Raw genomic sequence first — 19838 nt, forward strand, 5'->3', positions numbered from 1 at the left:
GAGCTCGCTTGGCTTTCTTAGCCTGTCTAGCAGTGTCAGCTAATGAGCTTCTCCAGCTTCCCTAGGCCTCGATTTCTCTTCCTCACTGCTACTTACATGTCTCAGCAACAGGCTCTCACAGAAAACTCCTTAATCACCATCATGGTCTCTGATATGAATGATATCATATGAATGATACAGAGTTTCTTTGCGTGCAAATTAATCAGCTAGTGTAAGTAAAATCAAGGAAGAACAAGGTTACAGCAATGCAAAACCTACTATTCTTTTATTGGACAAGTGTAGTTTTAATGCTCACACTTGAGGGTATGCTAGTAAATATGTTAAAAATGCTTGGAACATGGAAACTGACTGTCTGACACCATGGCTGCCTGTGAAGCTCTACAACCTTGAATTGGTACACAGGGTCATCGTGGCCCTTGAGCCAACACTGCCAAAGCCACTGCTAAGTTTACCATTGACTTCATCAGCTTAAAAACTGAGCCCTAAATTCTGGTTTGTTCAAGACCAAAAATCCTACCCCAAATCTTCTTGGAAGAGATCAATAGTCTTGTGAATTACAGCTGCACAAGTGCTGTGCAGTCTTGAAACATGGTCAGCTTATCCTTCACAGGGAATGAGATCTGCAAGTTCAAGGAACCGAGGTCACCGAAGTCATTAGCTTTATTTATCTATTCTAAGCCAAGAATATATTACCAAGGGCAGATGGAAGTTATGCAGGCACCCATAGTGGAAACCCAATCCACCTGAAAAGTAGACTCCTGACAAGCGCAGTATACATATTTACTGAGAGTGTGAGCGGCCTGACCTACTCCTGGGTTTGCCCAGAGCAGAGCTCCTGGCTAGTCATGTCATTAGAGACTTTGAAGACAATATAAAAGAGGCTCTCAGTAAAGCTAGGTTAGACTTCTGTTTTTATTGATGGATAGACTCTCATTTTAATCAGGTATTGATATCTTCCAGTGTTGTAAATACCCGGAATTCCCCTGTGCAGGCAGACCTTTGTTGCAATGGATCTATGCTGAGGGCTGTAGTGGGTAACGCCAGATGCTGGACCTCAGAGACCTCCTGATGCCACTTTCAGCACACTTTCAGCCACTAAATGCTCAGAAGCTGGTAGGGATCACTGGGTTGGTTCCAAGTGCAAGTAGAGACAGGAAAGTCTAGTGGATGTTGGAAAGCTTATAGTATGTTTCCACCTCATTTGGAGTGACTGTGCTGGGAAGCAATTTATACAAAGTTGCTATGTGAAAGAAAGTTGTATGTGTTCAGAATCACTATAAGTATATATGAAAAGGTAACTGGATATGGCATAGACTTGTGTATCATACACGTGTATCTCATAAGCAGTTTAATTGGGGGATACAACTGCCAGTGCAGCTTGAAGGAATCCTCCAAAATCGCTGTTGCAAGCACGCGGGCTGGCACTTTATTTAAGAGCTCCAGAGTGAAAGAATTGTATCTTCAGCAGACAGCTGATGAGTCTTGGTACTGTTTTTGTGAGCCTAACTGCCCTTCTCCCGTAATCACTGACCCTCATCCCACCCTGTCCGTCCCCAAGCTTTCCAAGTTGGGTACAATCGATCTTTTTAAACATTTTGAAATGGGCAGTCATACTCTGTCATCCTGCAGACAATGAATTTCCACTGACGATCCCTGCATGGAAGAGAGATGAGAGAGATATTAGTGAGCCAGAACCACAGAGGATAAGACTATACAAGTAAGAATAACTTTGTACCAGTTATTGTGGCAACAAAACCATCTGTCTGCCACTAGCTGAATTTCCTCTGAGTGCTTTGTGTTTTTATGGGCTGGAAGGAGATAAAATACCTCTGATAGTTATAATTCCTTCAGACTCCCTTACAAGGCAAGAAAATCATCTCTCTGAATAGTTAGGTCTCTGAGTATCCTTCAGAAGACGATGACCCTTGATGGTGATCAATCCTAAATTGCCTAAATTGACTTGAAATTGGTGACCAAGAGGAAAAGAATGGCTCTGTCAAAAGTTATTGTCATGTGATATATTTCTCAGGAATGTCTACCAAGTAAAATACGTGGGTGATTTTCAAGCTATTTCTAAGTGGGGAGTTATCCACACAGCAAAATTCACTTTTATTTTTTTTCCTATCCACTACTAGGTCTTCTAGCTAGTGTCCTTTATTAAAGATGTGAAGAAATCGATAGTGAGAGAAATCAAATTCACTTCTCATCCTTGATCTCCACAAGTCATGTGTGAGGCAGAGTAACGTTTATGAGTGTAAGGGGAGTTTATGTTCTTCCTGGTTTGTGAATAACTGGATGTCTGTATTCCCTCTCAGGAGAGTGATACGATACCTACTAACAATTTTTAGTAAGAAGCATGGGTGGAGCAGCAGGATTCAATGATGGAGGCCAGTGATTTAGTGTCCAATAGCTGCAACAGGCTGCAAATTTCCACCTTAGCTTATTGCGTGTTAAATTTTCCCTTGACAAAAAGGCATGAGTTCAGAGGATCAAATACTGTCCTGTTGTGGAGTAAATGTTCAATTTAGGCTGCTTGGCACTGGCTAACAGGAGTTTAGATTGAAAGTGCAGTCCTTGCAGGTGGCAGCCACTGTTTAAATTGGTAATGGGTAGTACTCTGAGAGGTTTCTGAATGTTTGGATTCTACTAATAGTTATCTCCTAAACCTGAGGCATGGGACAGATAATGCTGCTGGAGTGGTTCAATGGGAGCATGCTTTACAAGACTGCTGCACAGTCCTGGTTTTCTGGCAGCCAATCCAAACAGTGAGGAAACTGGTGCAGAACCTGCTGCTGCTTAGGGAGGTGCTGAGACCCCTGAGCCCAGGTTTTGGTATTAACTGCTCTTCTATGGTTTCATTGACTGGGTGACTCTATCCTGGAATAAGATTAATTTGACTCTTAAGCTCTGTGTAGGTGTAAAGCATCTCATTTCAGCTTATATTAACTGAGATTTTTTAATGGGAAATTTACTATGTTCCTTCACCAGTTTATGCTGAGTGTTGTTTGGAACTGGGTCTGTCTCATACTCATCAGCAAGTCTGTGTTTAGTTATGTAGTGTTGATTTTAGGTTTTCTTTAGGTCTTTCCTAGATTCCTAGGTGGTTTTTCATCATAATTGCCTAATAAAACTGTTAGCAAAGGTTGATGAAATGCAAGATTTGTTTTTAGATTTATTTTAGGAAGTCCTCACTGGGACTACGTGCGTGCTTTTCAAAGATAGCTATTACTCTTTTGGTCATTTAGCTACCCAGAGAGACCAAAAAAACCAAAAAAAAGATGACTCATGGATTAACAGGACCATATGGGTCAAAATTAAGGTCTCCTAAACTAGCACCTGTTGTCAGAGACACTTTTAGCTCAGAAGCTGAGGTCAAGTCATTTTTTCTGAAAACGGATTTTGTAAAGTTAAAAGTCAAGTTCTTGAAAATATATGTATTTTAGTTACCTGAATTAATAACATGCTTTAAACTATTAGAACAGAATTATTTCTGCAGTTGTAATTCAATCCTGAACTTGCAGACACTTTAGCATATATGCACATGGTTGATGGCTGATAGTTTGTGCATTTAGTGTCTTAATTTATCTTTTTTTGCATTACTTGCGTTTGAAGTTAAGTGTATATGTCCAGCTTTTCAGGATGTAGGCCATAACTTTGTACCATTGGTGCTGTGTGTTGAATTCAATAGTTATCAGCCTATTTCAATTTGTAGATCACCTACAGGTTTTCCAGTGGGGGTGCAGATCCCGTCAAGAATTGCCCTGTGTGGCATATTGTAGAATATATACGAATTTGCCTTTGCAGATCCTTGACATCACTTTATATGTCCCCCCCAAGCTGCTGATTTCATGCATTTTCCTTGGCTTGGGGAGTCGATATTGAATTGTCACTTTTACTCTCCAGCTGACATGTGCTGTCAGATTTGAATTTTTGATGCTTATAGGGAAAATATCATTTATCTCCAAATATTGCTGAATAATCTGTTTCCAATTCAGTTAAAAAATTCTATGAATTCCTATTCATATTGTATTTGACAAAATCCTCTTTCTTTGGTCATATGAAAGTTATTAGGGACCTAAAATACGCTATAATTTAACTCAGCTGAGCTCACTAGATGTCCAGCTTGCCCAGGCATTTCAAATGTACTTACTGCTGGCGTATCTGGGTGTTGATTTATCTTTCAGAGGTGATGTCTGAGAATTTAAGAAATTACTAGCTATTCAGATCACATAAATAAACGGAGCAGAGAACAGTTTTTTACAAGAAATGAGCTTATGACAGTCTGCATGTGCTGTTTTTATACTATGCAGAGAAGGGCAAGCTGTGGCACCTACCAAGCATGTCTTGTAATCCCCATCTCCCTGTCCAAGCTATGGGGTTGTGAATGGTCTTCCATGAGGGAGCCATGCCATCACCACTTAGCATGTTTCAGAGCTCAGACTGAAGCTATTTTGAAGCTATTTTGATTTTTGATTTTTGTGTGTGTGGTTTGTTTATTTATTTTGGAAGCTATTTTGCCAAGGGTTTGCAATGTGCATGTCTATGTGGGCAGCTGCAGCTGTTTACAACCTGCTTCACGTACCCCATGTCCATCTCTGTAACTTGAGTGTATCAGTCTGTCTAACACAAGATAATGCCTTTCCCTGCAAATGTTCCTTTACTTATGTCCATCGGTCATCCTGTCTGCATCAGCATTACCACCACGCTCCCAAATGTGCTCCCAGAGATACTTCAAGCCTTTGCTGATTCTTTCCAGCTGCTTTTGTCTTGCTTTGCAGACAATTGTTTTCTCCTTTTGAAACATTTAAAATGGGACTGAAAAATGTAAATATTAACCACTTCTTAAATCTGTTCACTGATGAGCACTTAAAACTTCTGATGATGAACAGCAACTCCTTCATTCATTCCTGATACACAGGCATGGAAACTCACAGAGAGTGATTACAGAAGAGGAGGTGAGGATGCCACCTTTCTAAGTTTTCTACAGCTTTTGCTAGAGGCACCACGTGCTCTCTCAAATATCTGTACATCAGCAGTGGCCCCAGTGATGCAACGTCTTGGGGAGTAGGAAGGGAGGATATGATTTCTGCAAGTTTATTCAGAGAGTCTAAAAATACCTAACTGTTTGAAGTGATTAGGAAAGTTTAAACTAAAATACCTTCAAAGGCTTTTTTTGTGCCTCTCATTAGCTCAAGAACTTTGCCCGTCACGGGCTAAATAGTACAGACACAAGTTTAATGTGCTTGAAAATGAAAAGCAGTCTCAAAATCTACAGCACGTTTACGCAGACAAGCTGCACATGTGCTTGCTGTTGGCAGGCTGGGACTGGGAATAGCCTTTTTAGCTCCTGTGCTGCCTCAATAAACTGCAAAGAACCATTTAGCATCACAAACTTTGCCAAATTTTGCAAGTATACCACTCAGGAGAGTTACTGTGTGAATTTGAATTATGAACTGGCATAGCAGGAATTTTTTTCTCTTTTTACGTGACACAACACAAGTTGGGTTTAGTCATTCTGGAAGCTGGGGGCCAGAAAGTTCATTGGCACAGAAAAGTTTCCTAGATTGCATTTCATAAAACATTTTCTCTATGGTTTTCACCTGCTACTGTTGCAGGTCATCTGTGCTGTCAGGGTAGTGGTAGCACAAAGGTGTTGGTGGCTTCTTCCCTTTCCAGGTGCTGTGGTCCCACAAACTGTGAGGTTCTGTACTGCGGAAGTACATCCCCATGATACTGCCTCCACTCCTGGCCCGCTCCACTGCTGGCACCCCTTCCAAAGGCTGTGCCAAGCCTTCAGCAGTCACAGACAGAAATCTGCTCGGAGGCATCAGTTACCTCAACTGCTCTGTTTTCCAGGCTCGTCCTTGTGATTCCTGACTTTATCCTGGTCCACATCCGATGGATGCTGGAATCCAGCTGCAAGCGAGCACACTGTCTGCATTATCTCCCCTACTCTATGCCATGGCCGTGAGGAAAATGGATTAAGAATAGCACTGGGGAATATATAAGAGAGAAAACCCAGAACAGGGATGTTCCTTGTGAAGTCTCTATCCAAAGGGGTAAACAGATATCTTTGAGTCAGTTAACTGTGAAGGTTACGTTTCCGCTTGTAGGGATAATTTGCAGACATGGCTTCCATTTGTTAATAAACAGTCAGAAAATTACGGTTATGGACCTGCAGCAGTCTGACAGTATGTTAGTATTTCTGGAAAGGTCTTCTTCTTTTAGGTAATCTTTTGGCTGAGGAGATCCCTAGTGAAGTCTGGCAAGCTGAGAGATTGTCATAGTGACCAAAGCACCTTGGCTCCTTTGAGTGTTATTAGAGACAGCTTGAAATGTTGATGTTCTCAAAGTCCTCCTCCTCTCCACTCTTCTCCTGTAGCTAGTCTTGGCAATGATAGGCCAGTGCAGCACACCTTGCCTTGCTGTCTGTGCTATGTTTGATAACAAATGCTTTAATACACTGGGCTGAGGCGTTTGATAAAAAACATCAGCAAAGAAATAACTCACAGTTGGTGTATTAGAGGTCAGTTCGAGAAGAAAGAATCAAGATCCAACTACAACTTTACTAGTCATAGGGCCTCATAGGGCCTGGTCAAGTAATGACCAGGACTGATCAAGAAAAAGTAGTGAATGCATTTTCTGGAAAGGGATAAGTGTGCACTGCGTTGCCTTAATTCCTGGTGTGGGCTCAAATCTGTTAGAATTGTGTTGCTGTGGACTGGGCAGTTTACAGCATTCTGATTACGGTTTGTATGGTCTTATCTTTGCCTGCTGGCAGACTCCCCACTTCTCTGCAAAGAACAGTGGGCCGAAACAGGTCCTTCATCCCCTGAAAGGACAGGGCGTTCGAGGCTGAGTTTTTGCTGCATTAGATAAAAGATGCTTAAAGAGGTAGGTGAGAAACAATACTGAAGATCTGTTACACTTTGTGGAGCTCAGACTCAGCCAAGCCTACCATTGCTATATTTTTTGTGACTCAGACGGACTTTGGCAGATGATCCCCTTATGCATGAAGATGCCTTTTTCCTGATATACCACCCTGGACAAAAAACACATGAAAAGCAAACCTGTCCACAGCAGAGAAAGTTGTGGTTGCCCCACGGATGTAATGGTCGTAAGTGTACATCATCATGTCCATATCTTCTCCATAGTGTCCCGGATATTCTGTTGTTAACCTTTACATTAAGGAAAAAGAAGATAAAATAATTTACCATCATATAGAAAAGTCCATTTGACTGAATGCAACTCAGATAGTAGATTTTTCCTATTTCTTTGAAAGTTCTTGTTTCTTCATAGCGTAACAAGATGCAGTCTGACCTATAAAACTGCATTTCTCTTCTACGCAAATAGCTCATGTAATTATCTGAAGAAATTTCAGTAAGCTTAGAACTGTTAAGAGCAAGCTGGAGTATTTTATATATATGCATCTGCAGCTCTGGGATAAAAGCAGCCTGAGCAAGGACATAAAGCTTGTCTACTACTTATGTCTTTGTTGCAGGGATTTGCTCCGGCCTCTTGTCAGTCTGTTTGATTTGCTGCTGTAGAGTTCTATAGATGTTGCCAAGTCAAATAGCTACAAGCATTGGTCCGTTTATGAATTATATTAAATGAATGTAGCAATTAATCCATTCCTCTTTGTTCTTTACACTTTCCTCCTAATTTATAATGTGAAATTATTTGCCTGGACAATATTTGCGCTGTGTATTTTATCTAAGAAGCTCAAAGTGCGTCTGCACTTATTAATCAAATGATGGTTACTGCTTCCCTGGGAAATAGACAAGTAATACTGTACTGGGTTTTACAGACATTTTATGGATAATGAACAGATACAGGAAGAGGCTGGGACCTTGACCAGTACTTTATGTCAACATTATGTTAGAGCTCAGGAATGGAAACCTGGCACTCTGTCTTTCCCTGTATTACATCATTTTACGTGGGAGTTGCTAGTGGAGTTGTGTCAGCTTCACTCCGAAGTGTCACAGAGAAGAATCAGGTTCCCTGGAAGGGAGATGCTATCCCCATGGAAATGAACAGCTCAACTCCTGTTGAGACTAACTGGGTTAAGATGCCTTTACAGAAATCCTGACAACCATTTTTCTGACTTAATTCAGCCCAGCAGCAGTACTTGAATGATGCTTGAAGGTGATCCTAGCACATCCCAGCCAAGCACTCATGCATGTGTTTACATTTTGTTAAATCCATGAGGTTTGAGCACAAGCTTAAATATTTTACTCACTAGGAGTAAAACTCTGGGGATGGGTTGAAGTTTTTAAAATTAGATGCTTTGAGGTTACCAAAACCAGTAACTGTTGGATTACTCAGCAACTGAAAGTTTACCTGAAGACTGAGGGACTTGGGAATATTAGGCTGCTTTCTGCCTGGACAAGGTACTGTGCAGCCTGCTGTAGGTGACCCTGCTTCGGCAGGAGGGTTGGACTAGATGACCCACAGAGGTCCCTTCCAACCCCTACTATTCTGTGATTCTGTGATTCCTAGAGCTAGTTACTATAACAAAAATCCTCTGAAATTACCACCACTCTCCGTATATTTTAAATGTATTTTTGACCACTTAGTTTACCCCATTCTCATGTCATTTACATCTTCTTTGTAAAGCACATGTGACTTAATTCCAGGTCATTTTCAGCATTTGAAAATGAAAGAAAAATGTCATTCAGTTGGAACATCATTCCTAACAAATCATTATTCCTTGACAGATGAAAAATGGGACTGACTGTGAAACTCAAGCATAGCCTTATAAGGTCCATAAGTCTCAACAGTCAACTTCTTTGAACATATCTTGTTTTTGTGCCTCCTGTCCTTTGCTCATGGCAATCACCGAACAATTTACTCGTTGTAGCACAGGAACACCCGTGTCCAAGTGATTTTGGGAGGCAGAAGATCAGACCTGGTCACGGTGTCTGTTGTCAGAGCTCTGACCAAGGGCCCATGGATTTGCAGAGCCTTCGCAGTGCTGTGCTGTTGATAAGAAATGAACTGCAGTATTTCGCAGGTCATGCGGGCAGCTGCTGCAGGCTAGGAGATGTAGAAGAAACCATGTACACTGGCAATCATTAGGATGGGTAAATAGGTAGAGTCATCATTATGCTCTGCAAATCAGATAATTAGAGCCACAGTTTTCAGTCCAGCCCCCATGACAGTCCAAAATGAGACCACTATGGATTTTAAGGGATCTGGATCTGACCCAGACAAAGAGAATAAATACAAATATTACAAGAAGCTGTTTCTCATGGCTTCTCACCAGTTACCTGGTGGTTTTTCCTAGACCAAAGATCATCACCTGAATGTGTTTCTGTCAAACCACAACAAATCTGTTACTTTGATTGAAGGCTGGTGGTATCAATTTTGCGTTCAGGACATCTCCCCTTGTGCTCCCAAATATATATTTATTTGTCAGCATCAAACAGTTTACAGCCCAGATTTGAATACTTTTTTACCTAGACAATCTGTGACCTGAATCTCTAATACATCTTTATGTCCCCCTAAAAGGACCTTAACCTGAGCGTAAGTTAGTTCTTTGGTATAGCCAATTCGCTGAAAGCCCTCCATTTTTTTCAGGGCCCTGCACTCCATGCCCGGAATTGTAATGAGAGCTTGAGTATACTTCACAAAGCCTGACCTCTGCTACCTGGTCTGCATTTTATGCATTTTCTTTACAGAGCAATCAAGGCCTTGAGGAGGACTTTTTTGTATGCCGGAGTCTCCCATCAGTGAAGTCATGGATCTGAATCTGGGAACTTGAGAGTATTTCTGGATCCATAGCTGGAGGCCAAGAGAAACTGAAGCTATGTCTATGCTAGTAAATTAAACAATGCCAGAAAATATTTCTGGGCACTATATCTTGATTACCTAGACATGTAACAATCCCTGGGACAGTTTTAGCCCAGACCAACTAGCACAGTCTCAGCAGATACCTCGAAGACACAGTTTGTGAGTTAACACATGGTAGGTACCATTCCTAACAGTCAGAATGTGGACAGCCTGTTTTGGAGGGTAAGAAAGTTTAATAGTGTGGCTACTTCCTCTGCTAGAGGAGAATCCCCATATCTAGTTTACTAATTTGTAACCTGAGTGTCTGATAGAGCATCTTCAAAGATTCCTGGATCACAGCAGGTTTTTAAAACGTGGCATGAAGACCAGCTATGGACCAGGATTTCATTTTGCATTCCCCTGTCACCTCCAGGTTTTGGGGCTTTTTTTGGCCATTATTATGAGAAAACACTAAGACGTGTGTTTGTATATGTTCCACCAAATGTCTTTCATAACATCTGTTTGGCATTCAACAAGGAAAATATTCTGTAAACTTGACCAGCTCTCTGTGCTGGGCAGACGAGACTGCGAAACACAAGGTTAAAAAACTGCTTTCAGCTCTACTCGGAGACAGAACTGAGAGTCCATTCTTTGAACTTATTTCATGAGCCTTTCAGTTGAAAGGTAAATCTGATGACAAGCTCCTGAAGAAGTGACAGGTCTCACAGACCTTTCGCAGAAGCAGGCAGTGTTATTCTGAAGTGAATGGATGAAGTAGGGAGCCCTTGTTTAGCTTCCCTCTCTTTCCTTTCTGCCTGCTGTCATCTCCCTGTCTCTCTCTACTAGCTTCTCTACATTACCATTCAATCTCTTAAGGCTTCTCCGCTAAGAAATGTTCAAAACTCAAATATATGCAATTATTGAAAGTAGATGAAATGGGGACTTCAGCTGCTCTAAAGTTTGTACTGTTACATAGACAGATGCCTACTGACTCCATTTGTTCTGGAAAGAACAATTATAAATAGTGCTATGGCAGCAATGGTCAAGTTCAACTGGGTCTGTGTGGTCTGTCTGTCTAATTCAGTTCTCTTTGATGTTTGCTGTACTCGTTAATGAAACTGTTCACTTAAGCCCATGCACCTCAAGGTCATCTGGATTGCCTTGTATCCTTTAGAAGGAAGTGCAATTGGTTGTCTATATAGCAGGGCCCTGTGGTGTTACCCAGCGCTTCCCTATTATCCATGGTTTTGGAATCCTGGGGATAAGGTGCACAAAGTGTATCTGCACCTGAGAGATGCTCTACTGTTTAATGCATGGGGATATTCAGTATTTGGTTTTCTCATCATGGAGGGGAGAAAGGTTGTTTAACTCTGCCATTAAGGCTCTCCTCAAAGTGGTCTATCCAGCACAGGACAGTGGTTCCCTCAGCACTTGTTGTAGCTTGGTGTGTAACCTCATTATCAAGTGCTTAACTGAAAATATTAAGTGTTTTACTCTCTAATGCATATCAACTGCGTATTGACTGTGAACCACCTACCAGGGCCCTACAGACAGGTAGTTTATTTACAAACGTAGTAACGTTTGTGAGCCTTGTGTGGCAGTGTATGGTTTATACCCAAGAGGAGTCACGAAACAAATGAGACACACTTTTTGCCCCATTTGGTGAGGGTTTCCCTTCCCATGGGAGTCTGGACTCCCAAGCAGTCCAAGTCAAGAGCAAGACACATTTGGAAAGAGCCATCCACAGTAACCTGTGTGAGGGCCCTGTAGGGACTTCTGGCATTGACCTCTTAGCAAAGAAAACTGGGTTAGGGGAACAGCAAGAAGCTTGGGAATTGCCAAGTGCTGAGAAGAAGTTGCTGCTGCTGTTTGGGGTGATCTAAGGCTGCTGGGACCAAGTTGTGGTGTTTGTGGTGCCTGAGAGGGTACATGAGGGAAAGCCCTAGAAGAGAGGCTTGCAAAGCAGCTGTCAGAATACCTGTGTTATACTGATAGTAGGACCTAGGCACGGAGTAATTTGGTGCCGAACAAAACCCAAGGATGCAGGGCATCTGTGTAGGGGCTTGCAGGGTGCGTTTAGTAGGATTGTTTACTAAACCCAGATATGCACGTAGGTGTTAAATTTGGGGAAGGTCTCACAGGGGAGAAAATAGTGACGTGACATGTTTAGCAAGTTGTAGTCTTTTCAATCCGTATGATCTATTTGCAAGAATTACTACAGAAAACAGGAATTCTGCTTCAGCTTCGCAAATCCACTTCAGGTTAGTAGCAGATGTATGACGTTTGGGCGCAAGACACTTAGACCACTAGTGGCATTGTTGAGAGAGGAGAAAGCAGGTAATTCTACGTTAAAGACTAGAAAAGAAAAGCTTGTGACAAGGGATATAAATGGTTTGGCATGTGTCGGGGAGAGCAGGAAAACCTGACAGAAAAAGGTATTTTAATAATGGGGTTTTTAGCTGGTGTAGGGTTGATGTGGGGTGGTTTGTATTCTGACTGGTTTATATCTCCCCACCCATGCCCACGTTTTTTGAATATACTATAATCCTATAAATCTTGCTCAGGGCAGGCAACATATTGTAAAAAGGCATTAAATCTTTAACAGGATTACTCTTGTTATTTTAGTCTGAAAGTAGTAATGTTTTTTATTTTCCATGGAGAAGAAATACTGTGACAGAGATTAACAGAAAACACAGATACTCATTTAGCACTGAGAAGAATGTTTTGTACTAATCTAGAGTGATCCCTAGCACTCTTTTAATGATTGACTTCAGAAATAGTTATCATGAGTCTATTTTCTACTGATCAGAAGATCGAGTCACGCCAAAGTGACAAAGTATTGTACAGCCCGCTCCTTAGAGAAGTAAATGGGAACTGTGGGCATGCCTTGCCTTCGGATATCAAGCAGACAAAAGAAATGAGTCTTTTAAAATACCTAAGACAGTCAGTGGTAGGGCTCAGGGCTTCCTGCCCCAGCTGTTGCATATACTTATTCCCTGCTAGTATGTTGTTTTGGAGTGCCTTACACTTTTCACTTCTTGTGCAACTACAGTGCTAACAAGATGAATGGCTCATCATTAACCTTAATTTTCCTCTTCACTGCTGAACTTTTGCTCTAACAATGCCACAGCCAAAAGAAGGAGCTGTTCCATTTCAAGAGGAGAACATAAGCTTTGACATTAACTTGCTGACCTTGGAGGACAAGGAGTGTCCCCTGAATGGCTTTACTGTTTCAGATGTTATTTACAAGTGCTTCAAGAATATGTCTCTCCTGAAGGAGAATTTTGTTTCAAGAGCCATGAGCCTGCATGTTACATTTAATGAACATAGGAATTATATGCTTTTTAATTGAGTTCAGTTCTTCCTTCAGCTGGAAGATAGCAGGCATCCCTTTTTAAAAAGCATACAATGCTGAAAAGCCAAAGAAGGTCTTAGTAAACTGTCTACAGAAATTCATGCTAATGCTCCTAGTATAGGTCCCACATTGCTGGGCTGCCAGGGAACTGGAGGTGTCCTGGAGCTGCTCTAGAGCTGAGCGGTTCTCTCATATGTCCACATCACATGTGTTTTGGGATCAGTTCAGGCTCCAGGCTCTGAGGTCATAGATTCACCTAGACACATCATTGCCCTTCTGTTTCCCCTCAGTTGTAGTGAAAACCACAAACTCTCACAGGGCTGAGGAGCCACGAGGCCAGCACAGTGGGACCACAGTTCTTCTTGGAGGCCTACATGCGCTAGTGGAATGCAGATAAAAAGAGCAGCAGAGCTCAGCACACCTTATGCCTGTTCCTCAAGAAAGACATGTCTGAAATAACATTAGCCAGCTTTCCAATGTTAAGCAAATGTGTTTCTCCTAAGATGTCTCTGGAAGATGGTCCTGGAGATTGAACTGTAAGGTTGTGTTTGCTGGGATATAAAAAAAAACAGTTAAATATTTTTTTTTTAAAAAAAAGGAGAGGAGGAGAACTGAGCTGCCCAGAAGTGCATGTTTCCACCACATCTATTCTGAGTTCACCTCCTGGGTTTATATCTCTGCTGTTGGTAATCTCTGAGAAACCTGCATCTTGTCAGTTGCAATATGGCTTTGGTGGCAGGTTGACTCAAGAAAACAAACAAGTTCTTTAAGTCTCATAACTCTTGGAAAATGTAGTTGTTGCCTGGACAATGTCACCATGACAGAGAGCAGTCACAGCTCCAGACAGACCTTCTGGCACTTGGACTGTTGGTTGTTTGGAGAGGGGAAACAGTCATAAACAGTCTGTGCAGGCTTGAGGCTGCTCTTTGACATGTGTTTGCTTTTGAGAATATGGAGTCAAGCTTTCAATTTCCTGGCAAAGAGAAAAATCTGAGCTCTAATGGGATGACTTAATAGTCCTGTCTCTACATCTGTGATGGATTTTCTTCGTTTATGGTTCAATTCAGCACACAGTATATTTTACTGTGGTAGCATTCCCTAGCCAGGTAAAATAATGGGACCTTTTCTGCCTCCTGTGAGGAATGTTAATTATTTTCAGTATGGTAAAAATGTGCAGAATCCATGACAATACTTGGCATGGGGAGGAAGGAAACAAAGTATTTGTAAAAAAAATTAAAAATAGCAAGTGCAAAACTGTAAGACTGGAAAACATCAGTGTATTTATTTGTAGCGAGGGCTCACTGTGCAGGTAAACTGGGAATTAATGGTAAGAAGGTGAGTTGTGAAACAGAACTGCTGGGCTCTAAGAGAAAGGATATGGATGCTACCAAGTGAAGTCCTTAAGCATGTGTTTGGCTTTGAGTATGTTCTTAAGTTAAGCAAAGTGTTTAAGTGTGAATTTCAGTCAGCATGATGGTGTCATAAATAAGTATTCCAGTAAGTATTAGCAGGACTCAAAAAGCCCAGGAATGTTCCAGCTGTTAGAAACAGGTAAAATTCTAACAAATCATTTGTGTGGCTTATGTACATGGGGCAAACCTGTCTTTGTTCATTGTAGGGAAAACCAGCTCACTTCAGGAGGAATGTAGTACTGAAGAAGAAGAGCCTAGAGAAACCATGCAGAAGGATCAGCTGTCTTACTGCTTTTATATTTGCCAGAGAGTCCTGTAGAGAGACGACTGGAAGAGGAAGGGATCAAATACCCAAGGTGACAGCGAATTTAAAACATAGAGTTTTGTTATGCCTCATTATTGCTAGTTTTCTTAAAAATGCCTTTCAGCCCATATTTGGTTTCATAATGAAGGATTCATTGCGCATTAAAATTCAAGGCTGCTGAGAAATTCTGCAATATGGATTGTCTTTGAATATAGATTTTCCTATGTGTCATGCATGATCCATAAGGCACCACAGTCATTAAATATTTTCCTGGTATTACTTTTCCACATAGTCATATACCAATAGACACCTTTGCATGAAATTAAGCTGCTTCAACAAAGAAATAGGAGTCAGTTAACAACCATTTCTCCACAGAGAATTTAATGACACCTACTTTCTGAAACAGAATAAATACCATTTTAGGTTGTGGCAGAAACTGTAATAAGTAATGATACTGTATATGCACACACATTTTTGTTGTGTCTTATATGCATATACACTTCAAGGGCCTACCCTTGGTAGCCCAGAACTGCTTTGCAGATTGATTGGAAAACACAATTTCTCTGTCAAATGCATCTTAAGCAAAGTACAAGACACAGACCAGAAGTATGATTTGTGAACGAGGTTTTGTGACAGTAACTTGCTAATACCAATGGAAGTAAAGTTGTGGGTGAGACCTCTTGGGCTTAGGGGAATGGGAATTTTAGTGGCTGTACACTCAAGTTTAACAACTCAGAGAAGTCACATATGTAGTAGTAAAAGTGGGTCCAAGGTATGGGGTTTTGCACTACCACATTGCAGTTCATGTCCTTTATACCTTAGGGTAACAACTAGCACTCTCCCAGACACTGTCTAAGCAGGGTAAAGGGAATAAAACAGAAGACAAACCATTCCCATCAGACAATAGGCAGGAGACCACTGTTTTGGAGAAGAGAGATAGTTCAGCTGCATGGTGTGGGCCCTGCAGCAGAGGAGTCCTCCTATTTGGGATTGTAGGGTAACTCTGGTGGAAAGGGACCTCAAGAGGTTTCTGGTACAGCCTCCTGCTCAAAGCAGGGTCAGCCATGAGGTAAGACCAGACTGCTTAGGGCTTTCTTCAGTTGAGCCTTGAAAACCTCCAAGGATGGAGCCTACACAGCCTCACCAGTCAACCTGCTGTATGTCCTCACTGTGCTTGTAGCGGAAAAGCTGAACAGCAGTCCTGTCCTCAAGCGTATCAGTGGATCCCCCCAGTTTGGTGTCAGATGCCAACTTGGCGAGAGTGTGCTCTGTTGCCTCCTCAAAGTAGTTGATAAAGATGTTAAGCAGGACAGGTCCCAGGGTGGACCATTAGTTCCAGCGTTCTGCTCATAATGGGCACTCGGGAAGGGTATCGCCCTGTAACCACTACCCTCTGAGCCTGTTAAACCACCAGATTTTCACCCATCTAGTTGTCTGTCCATCCAGACCATAGCATACTAATTTGGATAACTGTATGTAGATAGAGCTTGTATCTACCTTGCTGACTCCCAAGGCAGAATGAGCTTGAAAGAAATTGAAAGAAATACATTGTAAGGAGCCACTTCCAAGAGTAGGGTCAAACAAGGCTCTCAAGTAGAAGTACGAGAGACTGTCCAGGCTGAGAGTGGTTATGGAAGTGTGGATAGGCCAGTAGCTTGAACAGAAGAAACTGGGCTCCAGATGGAGTGACTGAGCCTGGTAATACAGAGTACACATTGGTTTTATAGTGAACCCATAATCACAAACTACGCACCAGAGGCTTTTCATAAGCCAGGTGACAGGTCTTCCCAGAGGTTTTACAGCTCTCCTCTCACGTAAGAGTGTGAGCACGTGGGTTTTCTACCCTGCTTAGAAGCAGAAATGCTTCTCCTTTCTTTGAAATGCTGCCTTTTCTGCGTGGAAAGACAGTAGCAGCTGAACTGCATAAGGCATTCTTTTCCAAGCATAAAAAATGAAGTGTTGTCATCGTTGGAAAGAGAAGGGCAGTACAGGAGTCTGTGCGCAGCTGGGATGGAAATGCAAGGCATCAGTAACCCCAAACATTTACATTAGGATTTGCATTGCTCTGAATGCCAATTTGCAAGGCAGAGACAAAGCTGTTCCCAGTTGTCAAGACGACATGTGAGGGAAGCAGAACTGTCAACAGCAAAAGAGGTCAGGGAAGATTTCTGTTGCCTTTCTGAAAATACATGCAAGATTAGAGGAGTAAGACAGATTGGAAGAACTGCTTAAAAATTAGAGCGAGCTTCCCTCAGAGGGAAGAGCCTGGGCAGGTATGTAAATAAACCCCCAGGCAGAGAACATCTGTAGGCCGTGTAGGCTGGAAAGGGGGCAGAAGAATGTTCATAGACTTTGCTACAGAGTTCCTGTCATTTAAAATGTTTTAAAATAATAATAAAACCCCGTTTCTTTTCCTCCTGGCTGCAAGGAGACTGACGGATGCAAAGTAAGGCACTACCGTTGTGCTTGGCCGATAGCCAGCCAGACAAGTAAGACCATCGGGCATGTGAAGAGTTTGTATGCATCTCAGTGGGAAGTTTACTTCAAAGCTGAGTTCTGGAAACAAAGATTCAAGCAGATTTTTCCCCCTCTATTTTCTTTTTTTTTTTTTTTTTTTGAAGTGCAGACGGGTGATTTGTTGTATCAGTGAGAATAGTTAGACTGATAACCCTGGAGTGTGAAACCATGAGTTCTGTTACACAGAATGGACAGGAGCAATATGAGCTTTCTCTACACAGCCCGCTACTGTGCTTCCATCTCAATTTACAGAAACCACACCTGGGGGACACAGGGAAGCTTGGGATGTATAGCTCACTTTTCCATAGCCTCTGTGAGGTTGCCAGCATCAGTTGTGATACTGTGTTGTGGTGAGGCCACCTTTTCTTTAGGTTTCGTCTATGATCAATAGCTCATTTTGACTTTGATCTTCAAACAGCCTTGAGAATGGGAGCAAGCTGTATACACTACAAATACAAAAATCCGAAGTAGTCAGCTAGAGGATATTTTTCTGAGATAACTGGCAGTAAGTTCACTCCTGTAAGTCATGGTGGCACAATTGCATAGTGCAGAGCTGCTCCTCCTGTAAATGTGCTGGGTTTATAGTGAGAGCTATATCACCACCTTTGAGATGTCATTCCACTTTGGAGACTTCCGTTGTGGTTTCCAGCATAGCCAGGCAGCTGCTGGTACCTAGACCTGTTCATTTTGGGCTAGCTACTGTGTTGTGCTGGTCAGCCTAACTGTGCCCTCATTTTCTTCCCTTAGCCACGGATCCTCAAGAATCCTGTTACCAGACTGGAAATAACTTGATTAGCCCCACAAAACACAGTTAACTTTTTCTCAGACAAGTTTTTTGATGGGCCAAGTGGCCGAAGGCATTTATAGGGACTGCTGGGGAAAGAGGCTAGCAGGTTTGGTTTCTGCTCGAACTCACCAGCATGAATACGGACATCTCCGGCTATAGCGGCAGCAGTAGAATTGCCATTCACGGTCAAGAACAGATGGAAAATACTGACTCTGGAAACCAGCCACCAGCCCATTGTTTGAGCAGGTTTGATACCTGAGAAAGAAGAGAACACATAAGTAAAACACGATATTAGGTTCTGTGATAGTTTCAAGCACTTCTGAAAACAGCGTTAAAAATTTTGATTCAGGGTGGAAGCTGTTTGGCTTTGTATTGAGAAGCTCTGTATGAGTAAACATTTTGTATAAGAAAGCAGCAGTAGTTAGCTAATAATGTCTTAACATTTATGTTGCACTTAAAACCATTTAAACTGTTTTTGAGTATTTAATCATTCCAGTATGCTAATTAGGCAAGAAGGTTTTCTGGTATTGACATTTTCAACTGTTTACAAGTCATGAGACTGACTTCAAAATACATTAATAATTTTATCTTTGACTGTTGGTATTTGAGCATTTGGGGTTCACTGGAATAATTTTTTCAACTGCTTCTCTACAAAAAAGAAAACTTAGAAACTCTTTTATAAGAGAAGTTCAGCAATTTCTTTTATTTTGTTTGTTTTTCTATTACCTGTCTCCAGAAGCAGGCACTTTTAATTCAAAATATTATAGGTTTGTGATGAAATCATGATTTGATAACAATCACATGAGGAAAACTGAGATGTTATGAAATTGTAAGACTCACATAAATTCTGTGACTGGATTTTCAATAGAAAAATTTTCTGCTTCTTGCTTTCTGTGTACTTGGGAATTCTGTCTTACAGGTAAATCACTGCCTTCAGGTAGAATAGACATGGTCTGGTCTGTGGTCTCTAAGCATGCAGATATATACTTCTCTTTGTGTGCACCCTACAAGCATCTGGACTCTGATATCCAAAGTAATTCAAGTGATAATCAGTTTGAATAGCTTGCTTCTTGGAGACTAAAGACAAGGAGAGCATGAAAACAGACAGTTCGTTAACTCAGCTGTTGAGTGCTCATTCTTTCAAGCACCCTCCTAGCCTTATTGTTTCCGTGTTGGAAAAAATTACAGGAATTCCATTTCTCGCATTTCCTTTCTTTTTTTTCTCTTTTTCTTTTTCTTTTTCTTTTTTTTTTTCTTTTTCCTTCATCGAGGAAAATGGGCAGCCTAGAGCTGTAGCAAACCTTCCTTGCAATATCATAAAATCAAATACATCGATATATCCAAAAGACACTTTCAGAAATAACGTTAAGATTAAAAAATACCCAACATTTACCCTAGTTTCATTTAATGACCTATAGTTTATTTTAATGAGCCTAGAGTTCTCACATCCTCTAGCAGAGTTTGGTGTTTGGAATGTCATTCACTTGTGCACATAGGTGTTAGTGCTTGCACAGCATAAGGCTCAAGTGTTTGTATGTAAAAGCTGAAAAACTGATCAGTTTTGACCAATGCAGGGATGAATTCTTCTGCCTGACTTTCAGCTTCTACCTTTGAACCAGGGGTCTCTTCCGTATGTCCCTTCTGCTGTATTCTGTTGTTCAGACGGGATTATTTACATTTGTTTGTATCCCC

The 19838-nt window shown here is 41.5% G+C and overlaps 1 protein-coding gene across 1 annotated transcript in view; it reads right to left on the reverse strand.

The window, feature by feature from the left end:
* Positions 1 to 260: 260 nt before the first annotated feature.
* DPT (dermatopontin) overlaps positions 261 to 19838 on the reverse strand; it is a 28236-nt gene continuing 8658 nt past the window's right edge. Inside the window, exons 2-4 of the mRNA XM_009939456.2 lie at positions 18276 to 18401; positions 7071 to 7178; positions 261 to 1653 (exon numbers count right to left, since the gene is read on the reverse strand). Of these exons, the coding sequence (XP_009937758.2) occupies positions 1587 to 1653; positions 7071 to 7178; positions 18276 to 18401 (301 nt within the window). The 3' untranslated portion in view covers positions 261 to 1586. The remainder of the gene's footprint in view (positions 1654 to 7070; positions 7179 to 18275; positions 18402 to 19838) is intronic.

This window comes from Opisthocomus hoazin, chromosome 1 (assembly GCF_030867145.1).
Source record: "Opisthocomus hoazin isolate bOpiHoa1 chromosome 1, bOpiHoa1.hap1, whole genome shotgun sequence".
Classification (NCBI taxonomy): domain Eukaryota; kingdom Metazoa; phylum Chordata; class Aves; order Opisthocomiformes; family Opisthocomidae; genus Opisthocomus; species Opisthocomus hoazin.